Consider the following 24,531-nt stretch of genomic DNA (forward strand, 5'->3'; position numbering starts at 1 on the left):
GCCTTTTGAAATGAAACTTCCTAAAGGTCTATATATTTCAGATTTTTTAATTTTCAACATCAGCTCCTTAATAATATCAATGATATACACTATACACCAAATTGTTCCTCTCGCCTTCACCAGAACTAGCACAGCGATATCCCACATGCCAAAGCAACAGAGGAATGTGCTTCTTTTGACAGCAACACACAAGGAACCAGCAGTCAGTGATGGGGAATAGAGGACGCCTGGGAACAAGAAGCAATCCTGGACTACAGTAGGCACAAATACAGCTTGGATAACTTAGAGAGGATGTTGGCATCTCGAGTCATAGCAGGGTGTTTCATAATGTTGTAAGTGGCTGAGTTTATGCTGAAAACAATGGGTCTGAGTGGGACCTCCTCTTTGTTGATTTTAGGAAGTCTGTAAATACAGGGTATAGCACCCCAAGGGTATAGACGATGATGTGTGGGGCGGTCAATGATTTCGTCCTTTTCAAGGTCTTGAAGGCAAATGATAACTTTCTTTTTGTAGCTGCTTCTGACCAGCCTCCAGCGTGCTTCGCGTAACACGCTGGAGGCCGGTGAAAAGGCGCACCTCCAGGATTGGACCAGCAGTCCCTTGCACCAAGTGTAGAAAGTGTGCCTACAAAAACCACTCTACTGTGGTTAGCACATCTTGCTGCAAATGAGGATGCACACAGAAGCACACACTGGAATATACATTTTGATCATTTCAGTGGTTATTTGGTCATTAAATTGCCTTTCTGGCCACTAACACACCATATGTGATTTTCTTTTTGGCCAGTCATCAAAAAATAAAATAAAATAAAGTAAAAATAAATCAAATGTGAACTTTGTTACTATTTTCCCCCAAAAGCGTAGCAATAATACGTAATCTGACTGGTATTCAAAGGGTATAACTTCTGAATTTGAATTATATTTTGGTTTTCATGACTAGGACCTGTGCTAATTTAAAAAATCAGTCAATGAAAGTATAAAATGTTTTAATATATTTGAATTTTATAGCATTTTGTAAACGTAAACAAGGGGTGGCCATTTTTGGCCACGAACAAGCTGAGAGGGAGTTTTTATGTTTTTGCTTTCCCTGCACAAAAATAACAATGCATTATAATCAATGTTGATGTGAATCAATTACATGCTCCAGACCAGTAGCAATGCAATTATATAAAATTGCGAGATTTGAGGTTGTCTTCCAGCTAGTGCAGTGGACAAACAAACTGGTGTTTAAAGGGTTAAAAATGTAAAAAGTCATAACTATTTTATATTTAACTGAAGTTAGTTAAAAGCTTTATGCAGAAAAAATGGCAAAAAAAAATAAAAATTATAAAAATTACAGACCTAACCTGTTGGTGGCCACTTTTGGCCACGAACAAACTGAAAGGGTCGTGATTTTGAACAAACCAGGAGGGTTAATACTTCCGTTTTTGATGAAGCATATAAAATGATCTTTTGATTTGGTGTTATATAAATAAAACGAGCTGAAGAGCTGAAAAACTTTGTGTTATATTTGAGTGGCCCTTGAAAATATCTAGAAAAGTATTTAATATATGAAGCTAAACTTTCACAGCAATCATCATTTGAATCATAACTCGGTGCATATACACTCCACACTGATGTCCTGCAAGCACTTCTGTAACTAAAGATATAATCAGAACACTGTTCATTGATATGCTAAAAATCAGTTCAAGCTAGCAGTTTGGCTAGGGATGTGGAAATTAGTTTTCATCTCCAATTAGTCTTTATTAAACTGTCTGAACACCATGATGGAAACTGGTCAGAAGGGCAATAGTTTTAATATTGTCTGAATAAAAGTTGAATATTGTTAATTGCTTTTTCTGTCACAAGAATTTTGACAGCCTGTCACACACAAAAAGAAGCAAGACAGGAGATAAGGAGAAGGGGAAAGCCCCAAGTTAGTTGAACACCCTGCATCAAATGGTAACTAATTCGGTTTAAATAATTAAACATACAGTAATTATGGATATTAAAGGTTCCTCTTGGAATTCAGTGAGCATGTTGTTCTTTTATGCTAGGCTCAAAGCTACTAATGCAGGATTCCTGCTAATGCTGCAAATATCTTTGGGCTATATAAAGTTCATCTGACTGTTGTCCTCTTTACTGGTAAAATCAACAACATTTTTGTTGATGGTATATCAATAAGGCTAATTCTGCTGGAAATATTCAAATAAATCTCTCTTGTTCGCTCTTTCTGGTTTTATGTGATCTACTCTACATTGAATGTCAGTTTATTTTCTCATCTATTTAATATAAGATACTAAAAAATGTGTCATACAGTACAGATGAGACAAAAGATGGAAATACTCAAGTCAAACTCAGCTGGACTCAGTCCTGCTTATGTTGTTGAAAGTGAAGCTATGCCTTGGTTCAGGTCCAGCCTATGGCATGGTGTGAATCTACCAATCTACCAGCTTGCAAATCTTGCAATCAGAACTTCCTTTATAGCTGTCACAACGATTGTCCTGCTCCAGCTAGCTCCATCTGTTCAGATCGCAGTATTGCAGATAGTATGAGTATGTAAGGTTTTTGGAAGAACGTGTGCACATCTAAACATCCACACTTACCTCTCTCACAGGTGCGTGACCAGTAGCCAGTACCAGTGCAGTCACAGATGAATCGATTCCAGCCTTCTTTGCAGACTCCTCGGTTCTTGCATGGGTAGCTCTCACACTGCTTGCCAGGTTGTTTATTGCATGATGGTTTAATGCCAGCCCCATTTTGCGCCTCAGCAATCTGACGGATGTCCTTGCTTCGACCATCAATGAAAAGGTCACGAATGCAGCCCACATAGCCATAGTTAAGCATTGCTGTCCAGAGCTCCGTGGGCAGGATGAGGTTGGTGCGGTCAGTTGGAAGCCCCCCCAAATACATGTCACCCTCCAGGTCCAGAATCTCACTCTCACCACTGGCTGTGAACGGAGTCCTTCTGCTGTTTACGGAGATGGTGCCTGAAGAGAAATTTGCAAATTTCATCATAGTGCTCCTACTCTTTGATCTTATGAGATGTGCCACCAATGTTTATTGATTTTGCCTTTCATTATAAAGGTTCCCTCACTGACACACTACTGGAGTAACAAATTCTTTCTGATTCTGATATTTGAATTTTACATTACTTCAAAAAATATTTTTTGTATTTGTAGTCCAGTAGACTGTATAGCCCATACATCTAGCCTCACTGACCTGAGCGTCCATCCCTCTGGATGTCGACATGATACCAGACCCCATCATTCACCTTTGTCTGGGTGGCCTTAACCTTGATAGTCCCAGAGCCCATATCCAGCAGCAGGTACAGGCTGCCATCCAACAGCTCCACAGCAAAGAAATCCACCTGAGCAAGAGAAAAAGAAGCTCCTTATCTGAACAAATTAAGACAGTTACTTTTTTCTATGGGTGCTTCTTTTTCATTTTCCTAAAATCTAAAATCTGTGCGTCAAATAATCTGACAAATACACAAAACACTCAGGTAAGCACAGATAAAACATGAAGCAACTTCCCAAGTTTGACCTATAATTAAACCATAATTCAGTTTGTGATACCAAGAAGCAACGTTACGTAAATCAGATTTCCTACAGTAGTTTTTCTTTCTTACCCTGTTGCAGTCAGTACATTTTAAACCACACTCTACCACACCCAGGTTATGTTTAGTGACAGGTGAAATTAACTTAAAACTTCCAAGCAGAAAATTGAAGCTAAGGTTAATCATGGAGTTACCCAATGTTCCATGCTAAGGCATCCTGTCTCAGAGTGAAGCTGGAAAACTAGTTCATGCATTTATTACTTCTAGGCTGATCTACTGTAATTCTTTTTTATTGACCTGCCTTAAAAATGCCTTGAAAGGCCTTCAGTTGATCCAAAATGATGCAGCAAGAGTTCTGATATATTGACATCTTCCTTTGGAAACAAAGCATCCCTCTTGACTTGTCTAAAGTATCCTGAAAATTCCGTTGGGTATTTGGTGTACCTAGTGCAAATGTTTGAACCCAACTTATCTAAACCACTTGGAGCATCTATCAGCACACACATTGTAGTCCCAAAGTTGGTTATACTGGAGCATGAGATATATATGCCTCTAAGTATGAGTATATTCTGAGTTTATGTCAAAAATGTGATACCAAACGCTTCTGTAGACGCTCATATTTGAAACTAGCATGTAGTTGCTCTGTCAATGCTAATTATGTTAGCAGGTCAAAGGGAAATTCCATTATATGTTAGCATTATGCTAGCAGGATGAATGCTAAATATTTTTTCACTTATTTCTCTTGGTTGTACCAGCTGTAATTTCAGTTACTAGCATCAGTCTATACTGTGTAAGATGAGAAATATATTATGTTCCAAATATATGTTGTAATATACTTTTTTGTTATGTTTGTAGTCTTACAGCGCCTTCATTAGGGAGACAAATAAACCCTCCAGTGACAACTGGAAACTTTTGCCTCTCCTTTTGAAGAACTCTTTATCTATCTGTCAAACTGGGCATCGACGTACAGGAAGGGCAGAATAGTAAAACGCTTCATTCTCATGAATCGTAGTGAGTTCTGTAAAAGAAAAGAAACACCGGAAATGTCCGGTTCTTTATGCTCCAGCCAGCTTACATCATCATCTACTGCTGTCGACAGAGCATGAGCAAACGCATAAAGCAGCTGCAGCAGCATTAGGTGAGGCTCAAGCTTGGGAAGCGTCTGCGCTGAGCATCCAACAGCCCTGCCACACCTTTGCCAGTCTTCTGTGCTTTGAGCCCAAAGAAAGAGTCTTGCAACTGGAGTTACGGAGGACAGCCAGCAAATAATGATCAGTTTCACCATTCTCAGTCCAAGGTATGGACACCCACGGGGGCGACCATGGCTCAGGGGGTTGGGAAGCGTATCTGTAACCGGAAGGTCGCCGGCTCTCTGTCCTGATCGTTGTGTCCTTGGGCAAGACACTTCACCTACCGCCTACTGGTGTTGGCCAGATGGTGCGATATGGCAGCCTCGCTTCTGTCAGTCTGCCTCAGGGCAGCTGTGGCTACAACTGTAGCTGCCTCCACCAGTGTGTGAATGTGAGAGTGAATGAATAGTGGAATTGTAAAGCGCTTTGGGTGCCTTGAAAAGCGCTGTATAAATCCAATCCATTACCTGTAAGTGGTAGTCATTCAATTCAATTCAAAATGTATTTGTTTAGCACATTTAAAAACAGCAGAGTTAACCAAAGTGCTTCACAATCATTTAAGAACAAGAGACTGGATGTAACGTCACAAGAAGAGCTAGATCTGCTTTCCAGAGTGTGGTAGTGAAAGACATCACAGCACTAAACCCCAATCCTCATCCTCAAAAGCAGAGAGCCATGAGCTAGTGAAGGGCATGTCGGGGAGGAAAGAGAGTCAAGTGCGGCTGATGTATCACCAAAATGCACAGAAATATGAGGAGACTCGATCAGTTCAGGTTCATGGTCCTTAACCCGATTGCTGTATCCTGCTGTTCAACCAGAGAAAGGAGTCGAGATGTCTGCTGTTCTAGAAGAGCAAAGCAACCGCTCCTTGGCAAAAACATACTTTTTTGACATTTCCAACATTGAAGGACAGCTTGAACCGTGTTCACTGAAAACATGCTCAGGTGCTGTGGAGATAGCAGGGAGACGAGCCCATCTATTTCATTTTAGAGTCCTTTGATGGTACCACTCAGCTTCCCCTGCCTACTCTTACTGAGTGTGACATGATACCTGACACAAGGTAAAATCCCAGAAATTGATCCAGAGGCCAATTTCCTCCTTCTCATTGGCAGAGACATTCTGCATGTGCACAAAGTCAGAGAACAGCATAATGGTGTCCATAATGAGCCACATCATCAGCAACTCAACCTTGGTTGGGTGATCGTGGGACAAGTGTGTCTGGGAGAGGTGCACAAGGCGGCCAACACTAGTGTATGCAAAACCATCATTCTACCAAACGGATGAGCTTCACTCTTGAGTGCACGTCCAAACAATATGCAAGTCAAAGGTTTTCACACCTCAAACCTAAGTCTTCAAAGCTCTGCACAACACCTGGAAAGTAAGAGAAGCGATCTTGGCAGTCAGGTCTCCAAAAGTTGATTCTGTTCATCTGGACGTTTTCAGTGGGAGAAACGTTTCGCCATCATCCAGGTGACGTCTTCAGTCTCAGCTGACTGCAGGTTTCAATCTTATAAACTGGACATTTGCATAATGACTGAAACCAGCCCACTGAAGGAACAATGGGCTGGGAGGTCAGTTCATCATCATGATTATACAAATTCTCATGACCATTGATCAATAACCACTGATCAAAGATGAATGACCATGAGTACCATTCACAGAGAGTTGGGGAATGGCTGCAATCACAGCATTGTAAGATGGTGACAGATGTACCGTCTCGATTCAGAGATGGTCTTTCCCTTTTCACGTAAATGGCCTCCTTGACTCCGCCCTCAAACCAGCGTTCCTCCCTGTCCAGGATGTTACATCCTCATCATTGAAAGAGTGTCCACTGGCCTGTAGGTGTAAAGACTGCAGAGTCCTGGCCTGACGAGGTGGCTCTTCTGTGTTGTGCCATCGGCTTTGCCAGAGGTTGTTTGGTTTCCCCGACGTATAAATCCTGCCAATCCTCCTGCACTTAACAGCTACACTATGTTACTCTGTTTGTGTCGGGGACCCGATCCTTGGGGTGGACCAGTTTTTGGCGCAGCGTGTTTTGGAGTGTAAAAGCCACAGAGACCCGGTGTTTAGAGAAAATGTGTCTCAGCTGCTCCGATACTCCTGACACGTACGGGATCACTACAGGTTTTCTCTTGGGCAGCGGTTGTTCTTCTCTCCTGGATCATCTGCAGCTTTCTTTAGGAGCCTTCCCAGCTTTGACAAAAGTCCAGCTGGGATAACCACATTTACTCAGGGCCTTCTTGATGTTCTTCTGCCTCCCTGGCTGCTGTGTCAGTGGGGATGGTGTTCGCTCTGTGTTGTAGCGTCCTGATGACGCCCAGTTTGTGCTCCAGTGGATGATGAGAGTCAAACCTTAAATACTGATCCGTATCCGTAGGTTTACTGTACACGTCAGCTTTTAGATGTCCCCCATTACTGATGGAGATCTCACAGTCTAAGAAGGCTAACCTGCCACTTTTCATATCCTCCCTGGTGAATTTGATGTGTCGGTCCACTGAGTTAATGTGATCCATGAAATGTGGAACGTCCTGAGATTTGATTTTCACCCAGGTGTCATCCACATACCTGAACCAATGGCTTGTTATTCCAGGGTAGGATAGCAAAGCCCTCTTTTCCACTTCTTCCAAGTACAAATTGGCCACGATGGGTGAAACTGGGAGCCCATGGCACACCCATGTTTCTGCCTGTAGAACTCACCCTTGTATGTGAAGGAGGTGGAATGAAGACACAGTTCAAACACACTTGGTCGATGCTGAGAGTGGTCCTGTTGCTGAGGTTGGGGTTATCCTGTAATCTCTTACGGACTACCTCCAACGCTTCCATTACTGGGATGCAAGTGAAGAGAGATGTAACGTCGTACGAGACCATGGTTTCATCTGCCTCCATCATGACATCTCTCACCTTCTCAACACAATCGTGTTCTGGATGTGGTGTTCAGAGCTGCCCACCAGCCGGTTGAGGATCGGAGCCAAAAACTTGGAGATGTTATAGGTAACGGAGTTGATCATGCAGACAATCGGTCTTAAAGGTGCACCTGATTATGTATCTTTGGTGAACCATACAGACTTGGTGTAGACTCCCCTGGGTACAGCCTGTGGTATGAGGTCCGGTCAATAGCTTTGTCTTGTTCTAACCGCTTCAGACAGTCTGTCACCCTCTTCCTGTAGCCACTTCCTGGGTCTCGTTTCAGGGGCTCATAAGTATTTTCATCACTGAGCAGTGACAAAATTTTCTCATGATAGTCTTTCTGGTTTAGCAGTACTGTGCACCTACCCTTGTCTGCTGGAAGGATGATAATGTTGTTGTCATTACTAAGTGATGTGAGTGCCTTCCTCTCCTCCATGCTGATGTTGGAGGCTGGGGGCTTTGCATTGCTGAGACAGGCTGAAACTTTCATCCGTAGTTGCTCTGCTTCCACTTCTGCAATATTGTTGTTTCAAATTGCTGTTTCTGTGGCTGTGATCAGCTCCACTAGCGGGATTTGTCTCGGCGTGACAGCAAAATTCAACCCTTTAGCAAGGATGTTTTTCTCTGTTTGGGTGAGCTGTCTGTCAGACAAATTCTTCCCCCACTTGTCCACATCCTCGGTGTCACATCCTTCTCTTTTCTGGCCACTGAGGACACTCTCCGTATTTTGCTGTGGTTTCCGACATACAACAAGTAGGTCAAACTTCCTTTGTTGCCTGTTCTTAGACTTTTTGTGCTAGATGAGCCTTCTTAGTGATGTCAAACACCTTTTTGAGAGTACTCTCATCTAATCGTAAGTCTCTGTCGGATCAGCTCCTCTTGAGATTTTAGCACGTTGATGGTAAAATTTGTTTGCGTCACCCATTCATTAAGCCGCTGGTGCTGTGACCTTTGGTGGATTTTTGTTGCCTGGAAGCCTTTAACTGAAGAGCTCATTTGCAGACTAAAAGAAGGTGAGGAAAGGAAATATTTGTGTTCAATTCAAGTCCCAAACATGAAGGATTTTCTCTAGATGATATACTCCTGAGTGGACCTGACTTGAACAACACTCTCACTGGAGTTCTGATCTGCTTCTGTGGGGAACCAATAGCAGTTACAGCAGATAAGCAGCATCTACTGCCTCAAAGTGTGCAACAAGCATCGAAACTTTCTGAGGTTCTTATGGTATGAAAACAATGATCTGCAAAAACAGTGAAAGAGTTCCAAATGACAGTACATGCATTTGGCAACAGTCCTTGAGGCGACTTTTGTTGTGATTTGGCGCTATATAAATAAAATTGAATTGAATTGAATTGAAATCCTTTACCAGCAGTTGCTGCCTCAGACCAGCTGCTCAGGAAGCAGATGACTCCACTACCAGTGCAAGGAAGTTCATCACATGCAATTTTTATGTGGATGATGGACTTGCATCTTTTCCTAATGGAGCGAAGGCCATTGGTGTCCTGCGCACTTCCCAAGCAATGCTAGCTAAATCAAACATTAAGCTACATGAGATTGCACTGAACAGCAACAGTGTTATGCAAGCATTCCCACCCAAAGACTTGTAGGACTGAAAGGATTTGAAAGATCTAGATTTAGGAATGGAATCACTACTTCTTCAGAGGAATCTAGGTCTAATTTGGAATTTGGAGACAGACAACTTCAACTTCTATGTTTCAAAGGAGGAGAAGCCTTTGACAAAAGAGGCATTTTGTCTCCAATTCAATTCAATTCAATTCAATTTTATTTATATAGCGCCAAATCACAACAAAAGTCGCCTCAAGGCGCTTCATAGATACAGAGAAAAGCCCAACAATCATATGACCCCCTATGAGCAGCACTTTGGCGACAGAGGGAAGGAAAAACTCCCTTTTAACAGGAAGAAACCTCCAGCAGAACCAGGCTCAGGGAGGGGCGGGGCCATCTGCTGTGATTGGTTGGGGTGAGAGAAGGAAGACAGGATAACCCTTCTATGGTTAAAGTGATCTGTGATCATCTAATATGCAATGTGTTATTAAGATAAACAGCAAATCTAATTTTAAATGAACTCCTCTTAAACCAATGGTCACAAAGCTAGAAAATGTTATTGTCTACAACAGTGGTTCCCAAAGTGGGGATTTTTCTTGTAAAACTAAGAGGGCCCTAGCAAACACACTTTGGGAACCACTTGTCTACAACAGCCTTGCAAACACAGGTGAATTTGTTGGTTTGCCGTTCTCACCAGGTGGTGACCTTGATGTCAAGACACATCAGTCCTTTCAAACTGTTTTCAGTCAAGCATTTTTTAAAACAGAAATTATCAAGTGACTGAGGAGATTATGAACTGACCTTGGTGTTCTTTTGGCTCCGTGCAGCATCTTTGCGCTCTTGGGGTTTGCCATGGGTAAAGAGGATGAGTCCATTGGGCTCAGTCGTACGGAAATCGAAAGAGATGGATCCCATCCGCTTGGTGTTCCACTTAGGGAGACTGATATAGGCCTCAGGGGTTTCGAAAGAAATTGGGTCAAGGGTAGCCACATTTTCACACTTGTAGGATACCTCACCCTGGATTTTCATCTTGGGGTCCACAATTCGAGCCAGACGGGACAACTCAAGACGGATGTCATTGTTCTTATACACTACCTGCAATAAGGCAAGAGCAGGATTAATGACTCTTATTTAGGATAACACCAGATACACATTTAATAACTTCCAACAATTACTAAACTAATCAAATTAATTCAGTAAAATAAAGACTGTAAAATAAGAAAATCATCAAGGACATTATTGGCTTTACATATCTCAGTAAAGCTTAGTGTGATAAATCAGAGAATACAGAGTTACTATATACCATACACATATTCCTATTTGACATGTTGTTATTTAAAAACAAAGTATAAAGGAAAATGTTATTGAGTTCACATAAAATGCAGGAACCAAAAATACTGATCATTCAGTTTGTCAGATATTTCATTTCACAGACTGAGATCATCTCCATGTTCCCAGTGCGTTTCATACTTTACACTCTCAAGTCTCACAGACAAGGTCAACTGTTCCATTTAACGGATTTCCTTAACTACTTTTATCCACTCATAGATTGCTGGCAATTCTTTATTAGTAAGTAAGTAAGTAAAATTTATTTATATAGCACATTTCACAGATAAAAATCACAAAGTGCTTCACAATAAGATCAGACATACAAGTTAAAATTAATTAAAAGCCCGTTTGTATAAAAATGTCTTCAGCTGATTTTTAGAGAGTCAGTGGAGTCTAGACAGCGTAAAGACAACGGCAGAGAGTCCCACAGCCTCGGTGCCTGAAAAGCCCGATCCCCACGTGTTTTAAACCCAGTACGTGGGACCACCAGTGACCTCTGACCTGAAGACCTAAGTGCTTGGGATGAAGCATGAGGTTTCAACAGGTCAGAGATATACTGGGGAGCTTCACCGTGCAGAGCTCTAAAAGTTACAACTAAAATTTTAAAATGAACCCTAAAATTTACAAGCAACCAATGAAGAGAAGCCAAAACTGGAGTAATGTGTGACCTCTTGTTTGTACCAGTTAAAAGTCTCGCCGCTGCATTCTGTACAGACTGAAGGCGATCCAGAGCTGGTTTGTTGAGACAAGTAAGAAGACCGTTACAATAATCCAAACGAGAAGAGAGAAAAGCATGAATCATCTCAAGTTCTGCCTTTGACACCAGTCTGAGTTTAAAAATGTTTCTTAGATGATAAAAACAGTTATTTAACAAGTTGTATTTTTCTTTTAATTTCAGTTAGCTAATTCTCAAAATAAACAACACTAAAATCTAATCTGTGGAACGATTATTTAAGTTATCTCTGTTACCACATCCAACCAGTTTCAGGTATTTTACACTAGAACTGCAAAGTCATTAAAAAAATCTGAAAGTGTTTTTCCAGGAGAATTCTCTCAAAAACAGAGCTATGGTGATGAACTGTGTTTTGCACATATTTAACCTTCTTTTTCCCACCTTCATTTAACATACATTTTGGAGAGACCTCTGTTTGATTGGCAGGAGAGAAATCCTAGATGGATAGATAAATACTTGGATTAGAGGAAATCTAATACAAGTCATAAGAAATGTTGTTTCTCTAAAGGGTACGTTTCTATGAGTTGTTGAAAAATTAAAATAATCAGCTGTTTCTATTACACAGTAGAGATGACGCCCTTAGTTGAGTATTTGAATTTTCCATCCAGTTGAGCTGTCATGACGTCTGTGTTGAATGCCCCCCACTTTGTACCACATTCTTTCTTTCTTGTTGAATGCATAATCGTCCTGGGACCATTCCAGCTTGGAGATATTTTGTACACCACCTCAGTGCGTTGCCCATGTATAGAGACTGGCTGACGGGATGGCCTAGATCTTCTGAAATCCCCTTTATTTTAGCAGTGTTGAGGTGGAGAACTATATTTGCATGTACAGGATTTTGAGCTGCACACTGCACAAGGACGTTGCCTTATCATAGATTCAAGCCGAAGACCCATTGAATGGTTTCAGCTATGGGCTGCACAGGCCTTCAGGAGTCTTGTCACTCACCATCTGGGCCTGCTCCTTTCCCTGGACGCAGGCTCTGAGCTGTGCCCTTGCTTTGTTAGCTGAGAACGATGGGGGCAGATGGTCAGATGTAGTGGGTGTCGGGGTTGTTGTGTGCAGGAGACAGAAGATAGTGGTGCTGGAGCAGCCTCTCAAGAGGTGGAGGCATAGAGGTGTCATTGAAACAGGAGCATCAGTTGAAGTAGTCCGAGGGAGGACAGATATTAAAGCACAGCAGGCATTCCTGCTTGGCATCCCATCAAACCAGCTATAAAACAGGGTGAATTGACTGGATTCATTGATGGCTGCTCTTCTTTGAGTGACCTCTGATGCTCCCGATTTACTCTCTACTTCTCTTTTATACTCCACCTTTGGCTGCATCTATCGCCCTTTCAGTTGGTGTTGAAAATACCTTCTTTATCCCTGACTTGAATGTCTGCGTCTCTGGTGAAGGACTTCTTTAATGTCCAGGGCTTATTCTTGGGCAAACAGCAAACAGTCCTTCCTAGAACCACAGTGTCCCTACAGAAGCTGATGTAGGTTGTGAAGGTGTCACAACCAGCACAGTCCAGTCTGTGCACTCAAAACAAGCCCTGAAAGACTTGTTGGCTTCTGGTGATGATGTGTGAAAATTCCCTTGGTACATAGTGCAGTCTAAGAACAACAGCAGCTCAATATCCTGACTGCAGATCACATCGTTCACTGTAACATGTCTGACGTGACACAATCGATCCTTTACAAGCACAAATCCAACCTTTGCTTTTGCTACTCATCTTCCAATCTCTGTTTGCATAACAGTGCAAATAGAGCAAAAAATCAACAAAAAGGTAAAAACACACATGCTAATAGAGATTTTAACCTTTGAAATGCATCAGAAAATAGAGAGTTTGCTGCACTTCATTGAAAATGTCCTGAAATAGAAAAATGCACAAAATCATCACATTTTAAACGATGGAACTCATGAATGTTTGATATGTGTGATGGAAGGATATATATGATTTTCCTCTGCTGATAGACTCAATCAGCGAATAACGTTTGTATTAACAAGTTTAACAGCAGTTTGTTGTCAAATTACTGAAATTCTGTTGTTTAAACATGTAATGCTACTATTTCTCAATGCATTTTGTTTAAAAAACAAAAAAGAAGTGATGTGTTGGACCCACACCATTTAATGATGTATGGTCCACAGCTGCAGTTCACTTTATCAGTCCCACAGACAAAAAATAAAACAACCCACCAGATATACAGTGTCCATCTTTCTCCATAAGGCGTGTGTGCGACATACACTTCCATGGACCAGTCTAAATGCTGTCAATAACAATGGGAGGACGGCGTCACGGAGGGGTGTGTGTGCGTAAATTGAAATCTGCTCAAGTGGAAAATTGAAGGCCTTTTTTCTCCTTCTAATTCTCTGGGCAGAAAAAAACACCCTCTGTCTGTCTATATTTTGGCCACATACGTACACTAAACAAACACACCCTCTCCTCCATTTCCTTCTCCTATATTGATGCTTCTGCTCTTGCTGGTTGTTCGGCTTCTGTTGGATTGTAGAGATGGAGTTGGAGTGGGTGGATTGGGGGGACTGGCTGAGATTATCATTAATCCATAAACAGACATTAGAGTATATCAAGTTGTCCCTTAAGGTGCAGAGGGACGAGATAGAAAACAGTCTCTCTTTTCATTTGTCGCCTTTCCTCCTCTTTTTGTTATATCTATCCTCCCCTTACTCACCCGAGCTTCCTCATCCCCCATCTCTCAGCAAGAAGCAGCCATTTCTTCTCCCACTCAGACTGAGCATAAATACCCAGAGCCGCTGAACAGCTCGATCATTCACTCCAAAAGCTTCAATAAAAATAGTCCCTTCAAGCTCACTGACAACATGAAAGAAAAGGCCAAGTGAAAATGTCCCCTGTGACTAAGAAAACTTGCAGCATTTTCACTTAAATACGAACAAAACCTGCATTGCTGCGTCAGTGCCTTACTGTTGTGATGGTGTTTCATTTTTACTCTTTTTATTATTACGAAAAAAGCTTTGAAGCACTTTATTATCGTGGCCCACTAACAGAAAAGAGTTTGTTTTAAATCAATACAACGCATTTAAATTATGTTACATTGTTTATGAAACCTGAAAATGTATCAAAACTGTGCATCATTCTCTAATGAAAAGAAAGACAGCAAAGTTACTGTTATTTATAGAACGGTTTTTCCATCCACCAGATTACTTGTCTAAGATTAAAAACATAGTTAGGCCTTCTTCCCTTGACATTAAATTTTCATTCATCTTGAATCTAAATAGACACCTTTAAACAAAGTAAATACAAGGCCAAAGGAGCACTTCTTTTGTTAGTAAAACGTTGCTTGTTTAGCATGTGGTTAAAATTAAAATCTAACTATAAGCATGCTGTTAAAATGCTCCTTAATTCTTAATTGTTTGCTGGTAACCTTCATTTATGGTTTTAACAGAATCATCTTACAAATATTTTGCAGCCCATCCAGGACATTTATGCTCCAGTTTTGGTGAGTGAAACTGATTACTTAGCTCGAGTTAGCAGGAATAATATGGTCGCAGCAGATGGCTCCTCCCCTCCCTCAGCCTGGTTCTGCTGGAGGTTTCTTCCTGTTAAAAGGGAGTTTTTCCTTCCCACTGTCGCCAAAGTGCTTGATTGGTCATATGATTGTTGGGTTTTTCTCTTTATCTATTATTGTAGGATCTACTGTACAATATAAATGTAGATCCTATTACAATATAAAGCGCCTTAAGGCGACTGTTGTTGTGATTTGGTGCTGTATAAATAAAACTGAATTAATATATACGTCTGTATTCATGATCACTGAGTTTAAAGATGAAAAAACCTTTAAAAAAGTGTTTGTTCAGTATTGGTAAAAAAACCAGTATATGCCACATGTTTTGAGCACATATTGGAGTTTTTTTAGCATCATTTCCCGGAGGCTCACGGAGTTTCTCCACAAGAGCAATTACATCGATCCCTCAGTGCAGACAAGTGACATTCCTGGAGTACCTGGCTGCTTAGAGCACACAGCTCATTAGAGAACAGGGATGACTGTGGCTGGATTTGGCCAACGCATATGGATCAATTCCACACAGCTTGGTTGATCTTGCACTACATCGCCACCATGTCCCCAGTAAAATCAAGACCTCGTCCTGGATTATTGTGACAATTTCAGACTGAGGGTCACTTCTGGGGAAGTAACATCCAACTGCCATCGGCTGGAAAAAGGAGAATAACTGGTTGCACCTCACAGTCATGTCTTCCATCAGCGACCAACCAGTGAAGAGTTTGGGGAAGCTTTTCGACACATCTCTGAACGACTCCACCGCCATCCAGAAGTCCACCAAAGAACTGGATAGCTGGCTCACTAAGGTTGACAAGTCAGGCCTGCCAGTAGATTCAAGGCCTGGCTTTACCAGCACTCTATCCTACCGCATGTCCTGTGGCCTCTGCTTGTTTACTCAGTTCCAGTGTCAACTGTGGAGTCCCTCGGGAGGAGAATTAACAGCTTTCTGCACAAATGGTTGGGCTTCCCCCACTGCCTCGGCAGTGCAGCGCTTTATGGAACCAGTAACACCTTGCAGCTCCCATTTAGTAGTCTCACAGAAGAATTTAAGGTGGCATGCACTAGAGAAGTCCTTCAGTGTTGGGACTCCAGGGACCAGAAAGTGTCAGCAGCGGGTATTGAGGTGAGAACAGAGAGGAAGTGGAGAGGAGAGAGAGAAGTGGAGGTGGCAGAGTCATACCTCAGGCAGAAGGAGCTTGTGGGGACGCTGGCCACCGGGACAGCTGGGTCTTTTCCCAAAGACCCAAATGGGGAAGGCCCGAGAGAAGGAGAGACACCAGCTAATTCAGGAAGAGGTCCGATTAAGTAAGACAGCGGGGCTGAGGCAAAGTGGGAGAACATCTTACAGCAAAAGGTAACCTGGACAAACATCACTGAGGAAGACCTCCGTCCGTTTCCTTGTTCAGGCTGCATATGATGCCTTACTAATCCCAGTCAACCTCCATGTGTGTGTCAATAGTGAAACAGCAGCATGTCAGCCATGCTCTGGAAGGGGATCCTTGCAACACGAGTACCTGAAAGTACAAAGTCCCTGCAGAAAGTCGCTGCCGCTGGCACCATGACCAGGTGCTGAAGGCGGTTTCAGAAAGCACAAGCAACACCATCACTGCTGGCAAACACCATCTTGGCCAAAAGACAAGAATTGCCTTTGTTAAAGCTGGAGAGGAGACCTGTCAGCAGCAAAGAACACGGTCAGGTCTGCTCGATACAGCCTCAGACTGCCAGCTGCAAGCTGACCTAAGGAAGCAGTTGAAGTTCCGTCAGCACATCACTGAAACATCACTTTGCCCAGACATAATTATTGTCTCAGAGGCAACAAAACAGTTTATTGTCCTCAAACTCACCATGTCCCGGGAGGAGCATATGGAAGAGTCAAATGAAAGGAAATGCGCCAAGTACCAGGAGCTGGTAGAGAAGTGCTGGGAAGGGGCTGGAAGGCGTACTATGAGCCAATACAGGTGGGCTGCAGAGCCTTTGCATGATGCTCACTTTGCAAAGTCCTAAACCAACTGGACCTAACAGGAGTGGCTAGGAAGAGGGCCGTCTGGTCTGCATGTGAAGACACAGAGAAAGCCACAAGGTGATTGTGGATAAAGAGGGCTGGTCCATGGGTGGCTGCTGCTGGGACGCAGGCTGGGGCCTGATCAACCTTAGCTGGGTTGTCTGGGCGAGAGTGTCTTATGTTGAAAGACCCGACACACACCATCGAGCCCAGGTTACATCACTGATGATGCCTCTCAGCGCATCCAAAAAGGTATCTTGCACACACATATATGTGAACAAGTTCTTAATGTGGTTAATGTTTCCTCTCCTGTTGCAGCCTTGCTGGTGAAAAATGTGATCATGTAGGTTTAGAGGTAGAGGAGAAGGGGGTGTAACGGGGAGAAGGGGATAAGGATGGAAGGCTGAGGATTTGACAAATTACTTTCAGGTCCTGCCACCTCTGAACAATAATACCAAAAAGGCATTTGAAAATATAAAGGGAGCTTTATCAACACACTGCAGATGCAGGCTGCAGGTTAACGCGAGAATGAAGCATAAGCAGACACTGATAGCAGACCGAGGAATACCTAATCATATCAGACATGTGATAAATACATAATATACACACAAGCATATATACAAATGTTTGAGTATGTTTTAGTTTGACAGAGAGAAAATAATGAAAAATGTTAGACAATGGTTAGATGAAAGGAAACCATCAGTGCATTATCCACCAGACTCCCACCATGCACATCATTACACATGTATGCACACACACACTTATCAAACAACATAACACAATATTTAATTTACCTTTTAGATTGCCCGCTAATATAGCTACCACAAAACACAAAGAAATACCACAAGACAGGAAGTAACACAGTTTTCTCCAAGAAAAAAGAAAACAATTCACAGTAAAACATTATGTATGCTTTCAGAAGCTTACAATAAAGCAGCAATGATGCAAAGGTGTACTGGAAAGGTTGGAAAGGCCCAGCTGCTTAAATCTTTTTGCTAGGAGCATATTGGAGCACAAGCTCTGTGCTAACCCTGGGAAGTGACCGCTGCAATAATCACTGTAAATAAAACCCTGTAATGTTATTTACACTATTTTATAAATACATGAAACTCCTGTCAAATAGACTGTAAGGGCACCTTCAAACAAACTGTGAATCATCTAAACTATTTTTAGGTTTACATCCAATAAATACACAATTGTGTGTGCCATGACATCTTAATTTGTACGTGATATAATCTGGTGAGGGTAACTGCCTCAAACAAACTACACCCTTTTTGGCTCCTACCTCAAAGCACACTGTGCGCTGTCGATCTTACGTGCTGCACAATAATGTTTAATATTTAGTATTTACTGTTATATTCACATAGATCGTTGTGATGTTGTTTATTATATTGCTCTGTCTTTTTTTGCTTGTTCTCTCTTTTTTCTTTCTCAACAGGTGATCCAGGTGATTGATATTTGTATTTTTTGTCTGCTTATTTTGTTTGTTTTTTGTTTTTTGCCCTTTATCATCGTCCCTCTTCCCTGCTGTTTTTCTTTCTCCCTTTTCTTTTCCCCAGTCAAGTCTGTCCCGTGTGTAGCAAGTGAAAATAAAATAAACAATAAAAGGTGAGTCAAATAGACCATTACGGCAAGGCTGGGATGGTCCATTTGGTAAAGAAAATCCGTTGGGCATCTTTCTTCACCTTTAGACAATAATTCTGATGCAAAAGAGCCAAACGGGACAGCAAAAAAAAAAGGGGAAAAAAAGGAAAAAACAAAAAAACTAAAATAAATAAATAATAAATAATAAAACTAACATTACACCAGTCAAAACTCTAAGGAGCCCTAGATGCACCAAATCTCCACCACTACTACTTAGTCAACCAACTACAACACCTCATCAAATGGATGCATTCAACCCATCACCTTCATCCATGGCTGGACATCAAACAATCTGATTGTAAAGACATATTAATCCAAAATCTACCATTCATCAACAATACAATCAGACATCACAACTGCTTTAAAAACCAATAGCAACAACTCTGACAGCCTAGTGGAAGACGGCAAAGTCAAAAAGAACTCAAACACCCATATGGAACAACCCATTCAGTGCAAATAAATGACCCCTGGCAGGCATTAAATGGAAAGAAAAAGGCATCACACACCTCTGCCACATTTTTGATTAGAATAATTTCTTAACACTTCAACAGCTCATTGACAGGAAACAGTTTCTTCAGTATAACCTACTAAAACACTCCATCAAAGCAAAAATGAGTATCAATGACACTCAGCTACCACTACTGGACAGCATCAACAAAACAGCGCAGACACAAACACACTCTCAAAGCTAAATAAACTAATATCCTCTAATGATAATGCACCTCACACTCCAATCAACAAATGGGAAAAAGACCTGATATACCCCTCTGTCTGTTTACCTCGCAATCTGGAAGAACTAAACATAATGCAGATCAAAACAGCCCTGCTCATGTCCCTGACTATCACCAAGAACAATACTGCCCAACTGGAAAAACAGGACAAAGATCAGCACATCACAATGGTTAGACCTCCTCACACAACAATCATCAATACATAAGAAAACTATTTGAACATTTCATTCAAATATATTCCACAACTCTACAGGTGAGCTGATGCCACAGCATTAGGGAAACGGGGGGGGGGGGGGGGGGGGGGGGGGGGGGGGGGGGGGAGGTACCACAAAAACAATAAGAATACAAACACTCTCTGAAGTTTTTCTTATTTCCTATTTTTTATTTATATACTTAGTTTTCTATTCTTATTCTGTCTTACTCCACTTCTACATAAAATATCTATGTATGACTCCAGATTAACTAAAACAAGGAATATTGGGACCCCCCACCCCGGCCTAAAAAATCCCCCAAACAAACAAACAAACAAACAAACAAACAAACAAACAAACAAACAAACAAACAAACAAACCAACCAGGAAATAACTGCCAAGAGTGGAAAACAATGTAACCTAACATGTAAGCCACATATGTAACCCATATGTTTTTTGCTTTTGCTGGTTATTTAGTAAATCAGCAGCTCTGTCTGTCTGTACTGCTTTTGTTTTGTTTTGTTTTGTTTTGTTTTGTTTTGTTTTGTTCAGCTGGAATAATTTTTACTGCAGTCACAGAAATCATAAACGGGAGGGAGAGAAGGAGTCCCACTGGATCACAGCACGTAAATATAAGAAAGGACGATGGATTTACTGTAAGTGAACGTGTTCTTGGTAACTAACTAACCTTGGTTCCAAACCAAGAACATCCTCCCATAGCATTCCCTAAGAACTACAAAGGCCAGAGGAGCTGAGAAAAAATCACAAATAGTACAAATTACCCAGGACTCAATTTAATAGAGCATCAGTGGGGTACACTGGAACAATATCAGTGTATGGAGGCCTCGCTCTGCAACCCACATGACCCAAGATCCACTGCCAACAGATGGCACACACCACAGGACATCCCTCATGGTATTCCTGCTGCTAAAAAAGTGCTAGATAGGCGATTGGGCTGCTTTTTGGGTATTGTCTCCAAAAGATTAGACTTTTTTTCTGTAAGAATTCAGGGAGAAGTGAATTTAAACTTCCCTTGAAACTCAAAACCCCTGATGTTCTAACATTTGTGAGGGGCAGCAAATCAAAGTGGCATCTTCCAGGCAGAGGATGAACTGAAGGGCTGAACCAAGAAGGTAAATAAGGGTGATTTGGATCCGTGAATCATGCACATCACCAACTGTAGTACATCCTGAAAAGTTTGTAATAACTTCCCTTTTATAAATTCTACCACTGCAGTTCATATGATTAAGATATCCTTTCCCTTTGTTACTGCACACGCACCAACCAGCATGCTGCCTGCTGTAACCCACAATTTCCTTCAGGATTAATAAAGTATTTTTGATTCTGATATCCAACATTTCCTCCTGAAATAATCTGCAATGAATTCGACCAAAGACGACCCACGAATTGTTCAAAAAGTTGCAACCAGTGTTATCCATCTCTGGTTCGCGTCCGGCACATTGGTTAGCTTTGGAGCACACACCTGTCATGGTCTGACCGGCCCTGCCGGGCGACCTGTTCGCTTGTGTCTGTTTTTATTTTGATGGAGCCGCACTTCCCCAGAAGCGGGAGCGCCGACCCGGAAGTAGTTCTGTTCTGAGTTTCTCCACACCGACGATTAATCAGCGCTCACCAGCTGCCGTGAATTATCCGCCGTTTGACACCTATGTATTTAACGCTGTGACCAGGCTTCAGTCAGCGCTGGATCATTAGACTAAGCTCGTTAGTACAGGTAAGAAGATCGTGTGCTCTTTCAGATACCTTCTCTCTCCTTTGTTGTCTTTTGCACCTGGAGGTGGAGAGGAGAACACAGGAGCTGAACCACTAGCGGGGAATGCACAAGTGCAGAGTGTCGCCTTTTTTCACATCGCCATACAGCACTATCGGGAGCCGGGAGAAATGACCACGGGGAGCCACGACCTAAGGCATTCACATTGAACTGTCATTATTTTTGCACTGTAAATAAATTTACTGTCTCATTGCAAAGGAGATCTGCGTTCAAGTCCGCTCCATCCACACTCGATGACAACACCAGATTAATTTACTGCATTATCTGGCTTGCTCTCACTCACAGTAGAGACACAGCAGTCTACAATTATTAAATTATTAAAAATTATTATTTTAAACTACATAAAATTGGGGAAAAAACTTAAGTTCAGAAAGAATATAATAGCAATGTGTAATATATCTGTTATAACATGATTAATTAGAGTAACAAAGACATATTTCCACTGGAAAATACTGTCATTGCTGATCCCATTCAGTGCTCAGTCTGTGAGCTCATCCTTTGTGTTTCTTTCTTGGCTACAGTACACGGGAAAGCCAGAAGCCTCCGTGTGAGTGGTTGAGGAGGTGTAATGACAACGACAATTATAGCAATTATGTGTTATTGTAGGCCATTATGTATTTTGTAGGTTTTGAGATGTAGGCTTTCTTTGTAATTGCTGGCTTATAAAAGGCATAAAAATAATAGTCCCGACCAGTTGCGGGAGCTACCACAGGCAACCAGTACCTGGTGCCATGGTAACAAAGCATTTATCCATAATGCTGCTCAGTGGATGGCGAGGACAAGAGCATCGGGAACAGGCAAATTAGCATTAATGGCAAGGAGTGGAGGACAAGAAGGTGCTGGACAGCAGACAGAGGGAGAGCTGGTGGGTACTACAGATATGTGGGTGGGTCTGTGATTAAGAGGTGGGCAGAATACAGAATGCATGTGACTTTATGTCTTTCCTGTAGTTCAATTCAATTCAGTTTTATTTATATAGCGCCAAATCACAACAAAAGTCGCCTCAAGGTGCTTAATAGACACAGAGAAAAACCCAACAATCATATGACCCCCTATGAGCAAGCACTTTGGCGACAGTGGGAAGGAAAAACTCCCTTTTAACAGGAAGAAACCTCCAGCAGAACCAGGCTCAGGGAGGGGCGGGGCCATCTGCTGTGATTGGTTGGGGTGAGAGAAGGAAGACAGGATAAAGACATGCTGTGGACAGAGAGACAGAGATTAATAACAGATATGATTCAATGAGAGTTCTGTTAACACATAGTGAGTGAAGAAGAAACACCCAGTGCATCATGGGAATCCCCGGCAGCCTACGTCTATTGCAACATAACTAAGGGAGGATTCAGGGTCACCTGGTCCAGCCCTAACTACAGGGTGGGCCATTTATATGGATACACCGTAATAAAATGGGAATGGTTGGTGATATTAAAGTCCTGTTTGTGGCACATTAGTATATGTGAGGGGGCAAACTCCTCAAGATGGGTGGTGACCACGGTGGCCATTTAGAAGTCGGCCATCTTGGATACAACTTTTGTTTTTTCAATAGGAAGAGGGCCATGTGACACATCAAACTTATTGGTAATGTCACAAGAAAAACAATGGTGTGCTTGGTTTCTACGTAACTTTATTCACCAATCATTCCCATGTTATTACGGTGTATCCATATAAATGGCCCACCCTGTATATGCTTTAGCAAAAAGGAAAGTTTTAAGCCTAATCTTAAAAGTAGAGATAGTGTCTGTCTCCTGAATCCAAACTGGAAGCTGGTTCCACAGAAGAGGGGCCTGAAAACTGAAGGCTCTCCCTCCCATTCTACTTTTAAATACTCAAGGAACAACAAGTAGGCCTGCAGTGTGAGAATGAAGTGCTCTAATAGGGTGATATGGTACTACAAGGTCATTAAGATAAGATGGGGCCTGATTATTTAAGACCTTGTATGTGAGGAGCAGGATTTTGAATTCTGGATTTAACAGGAAGCCAATGAAGGGAAGCCAAAACAGGAGAAATATGCTCTCTCTTTCTAGTCCCTGTCAGTACTCTTGCTGCAGCATTTTGGATTAGCTGAAGGCTTTTCAGTGAGTTTTTTGGACATCCTGATAATAATGAATTACAGTCGTCCAGCCTGGAAGTAATAAATGCATGAACTAGTTTTTCAGCGTCACTCTGAGACAGGATATTTCTAACTTTAGAGATGTTGTGCAAATGGAAGAAAGCAGTCTTACATATTTGTTTAATATGTGCGTTGAAGGACATATCCTGGTCAAAAATGACTCCAAGGTTCCTCACAGTGTTACTGGAGGCCAAGGTAATGCCATCCAGAGTAAGAATGGTTAGATATCATATTTCTAAGCTTTTCAGCGCCGAGTACAATAACCTCAGTTTTATCTGAATTAAGAAGCAGAAAGTTAGCGGCCATCCAGGTCTTTATGTCTTTAAGACATTCCTGCAGTTTAACTAATTGGTGTGTGTTATCTGGCTTCATGGACAGATAGAGCTGGGTGTCATCTGCATAGCAGTGTAAATGTATGCTATGTCTTCTAATGATGCTGCCTAAGGGAAGCATGTATAATGTAAGCAGAATTGGTCCTAGCACTGAACCCTGTGGAACTCCATAATTAACCTCAGTGTGTGAAGAGGACTCTCCATTTACATGCACAAATTGGAGTCTATTAGATAGATATGATACAAACCACTGCAGTGCAATACCTGTAATACCTACAGCATGTTCTAATCGCTCTAATAGGATATTATGGTCAACAGTATCGAACGCTGCACTGAGGTCTAGCAGGACAAGCACAGAGATGAGTCCACTGTCAGAGGCCATAAGAAGATCATTTGTAACCTTCACTAAAGCTGTTTCTGTGCTGTGATGAGCTCTGAAACCTGACTGAAACTCTTCAAATAAACCATTCCTCTGCAGATGATCTGTTAGCTGTTTGACAACTACTCTTTCAAGGATTTTTGATATGAAAGGAAGGTTGGAGATTGGCCTATAATTAGCTATGATGGGTCTAGAGATGGCTTTTTGAGTAAAGGTTTAACTACAGCCAGCTTGAAGGCCTGTGGTACATAGCTGATTATTAGAGGTTTGATCATATTTAAGATCGAAGCATTAATTAATGGCAGGACTTCTTTGAGCAGTTTTGTAGGAATGGGGTCTAAAAGACACGTTGATGGTTTGGAGGAAGTAATTATTGAAGTTAACTCAGAAAGATCAATTGGAGAAAAAGAGTCTAACTTAACATCAATGGAACTAAGAGTAGCTGTAGATAATATTACATCTGTGGGATGATTATTGGTAATTTTTTCTCTAATGATAAAAATTTTATTTGTGAAGAAGTTCATGAAGTCATCACTAGTTAACGTTAAAGGGATGGTTGGCTCAAAAGAGCTCTGACTTTTTGTCAGCCTGGCTACAGTGCTGAAGAGAAACCTGGGGTTGTTCTTATTTTC

General features: G+C 41.7%; 1 protein-coding gene across 7 annotated transcripts in view; it reads right to left on the reverse strand.

The window, feature by feature from the left end:
• Positions 1-24,531, reverse strand: part of nrxn3a (neurexin 3a) — a 190,859-nt gene that overhangs the window by 72,966 nt on the left and 93,362 nt on the right. For all 7 annotated transcript variants that reach the window (XR_014871261.1, XR_014871262.1, XR_014871263.1 and 4 more), the window contains exons 8-10: positions 9,942-10,235; positions 3,201-3,348; positions 2,585-2,968 (exon numbers count right to left, since the gene is read on the reverse strand). Coding sequence is in view for 4 of the 7 variants with exons in the window: in XM_085144003.1 (XP_085000129.1) it covers positions 2,585-2,968; positions 3,201-3,348; positions 9,942-10,235 (826 nt within the window). In the remaining 3 variants the exon portion in view is untranslated. The remainder of the gene's footprint in view (positions 1-2,584; positions 2,969-3,200; positions 3,349-9,941; positions 10,236-24,531) is intronic.

This window comes from Neolamprologus multifasciatus, chromosome 19 (assembly GCF_963576455.1).
Source record: "Neolamprologus multifasciatus chromosome 19, fNeoMul1.2, whole genome shotgun sequence".
Classification (NCBI taxonomy): domain Eukaryota; kingdom Metazoa; phylum Chordata; class Actinopteri; order Cichliformes; family Cichlidae; genus Neolamprologus; species Neolamprologus multifasciatus.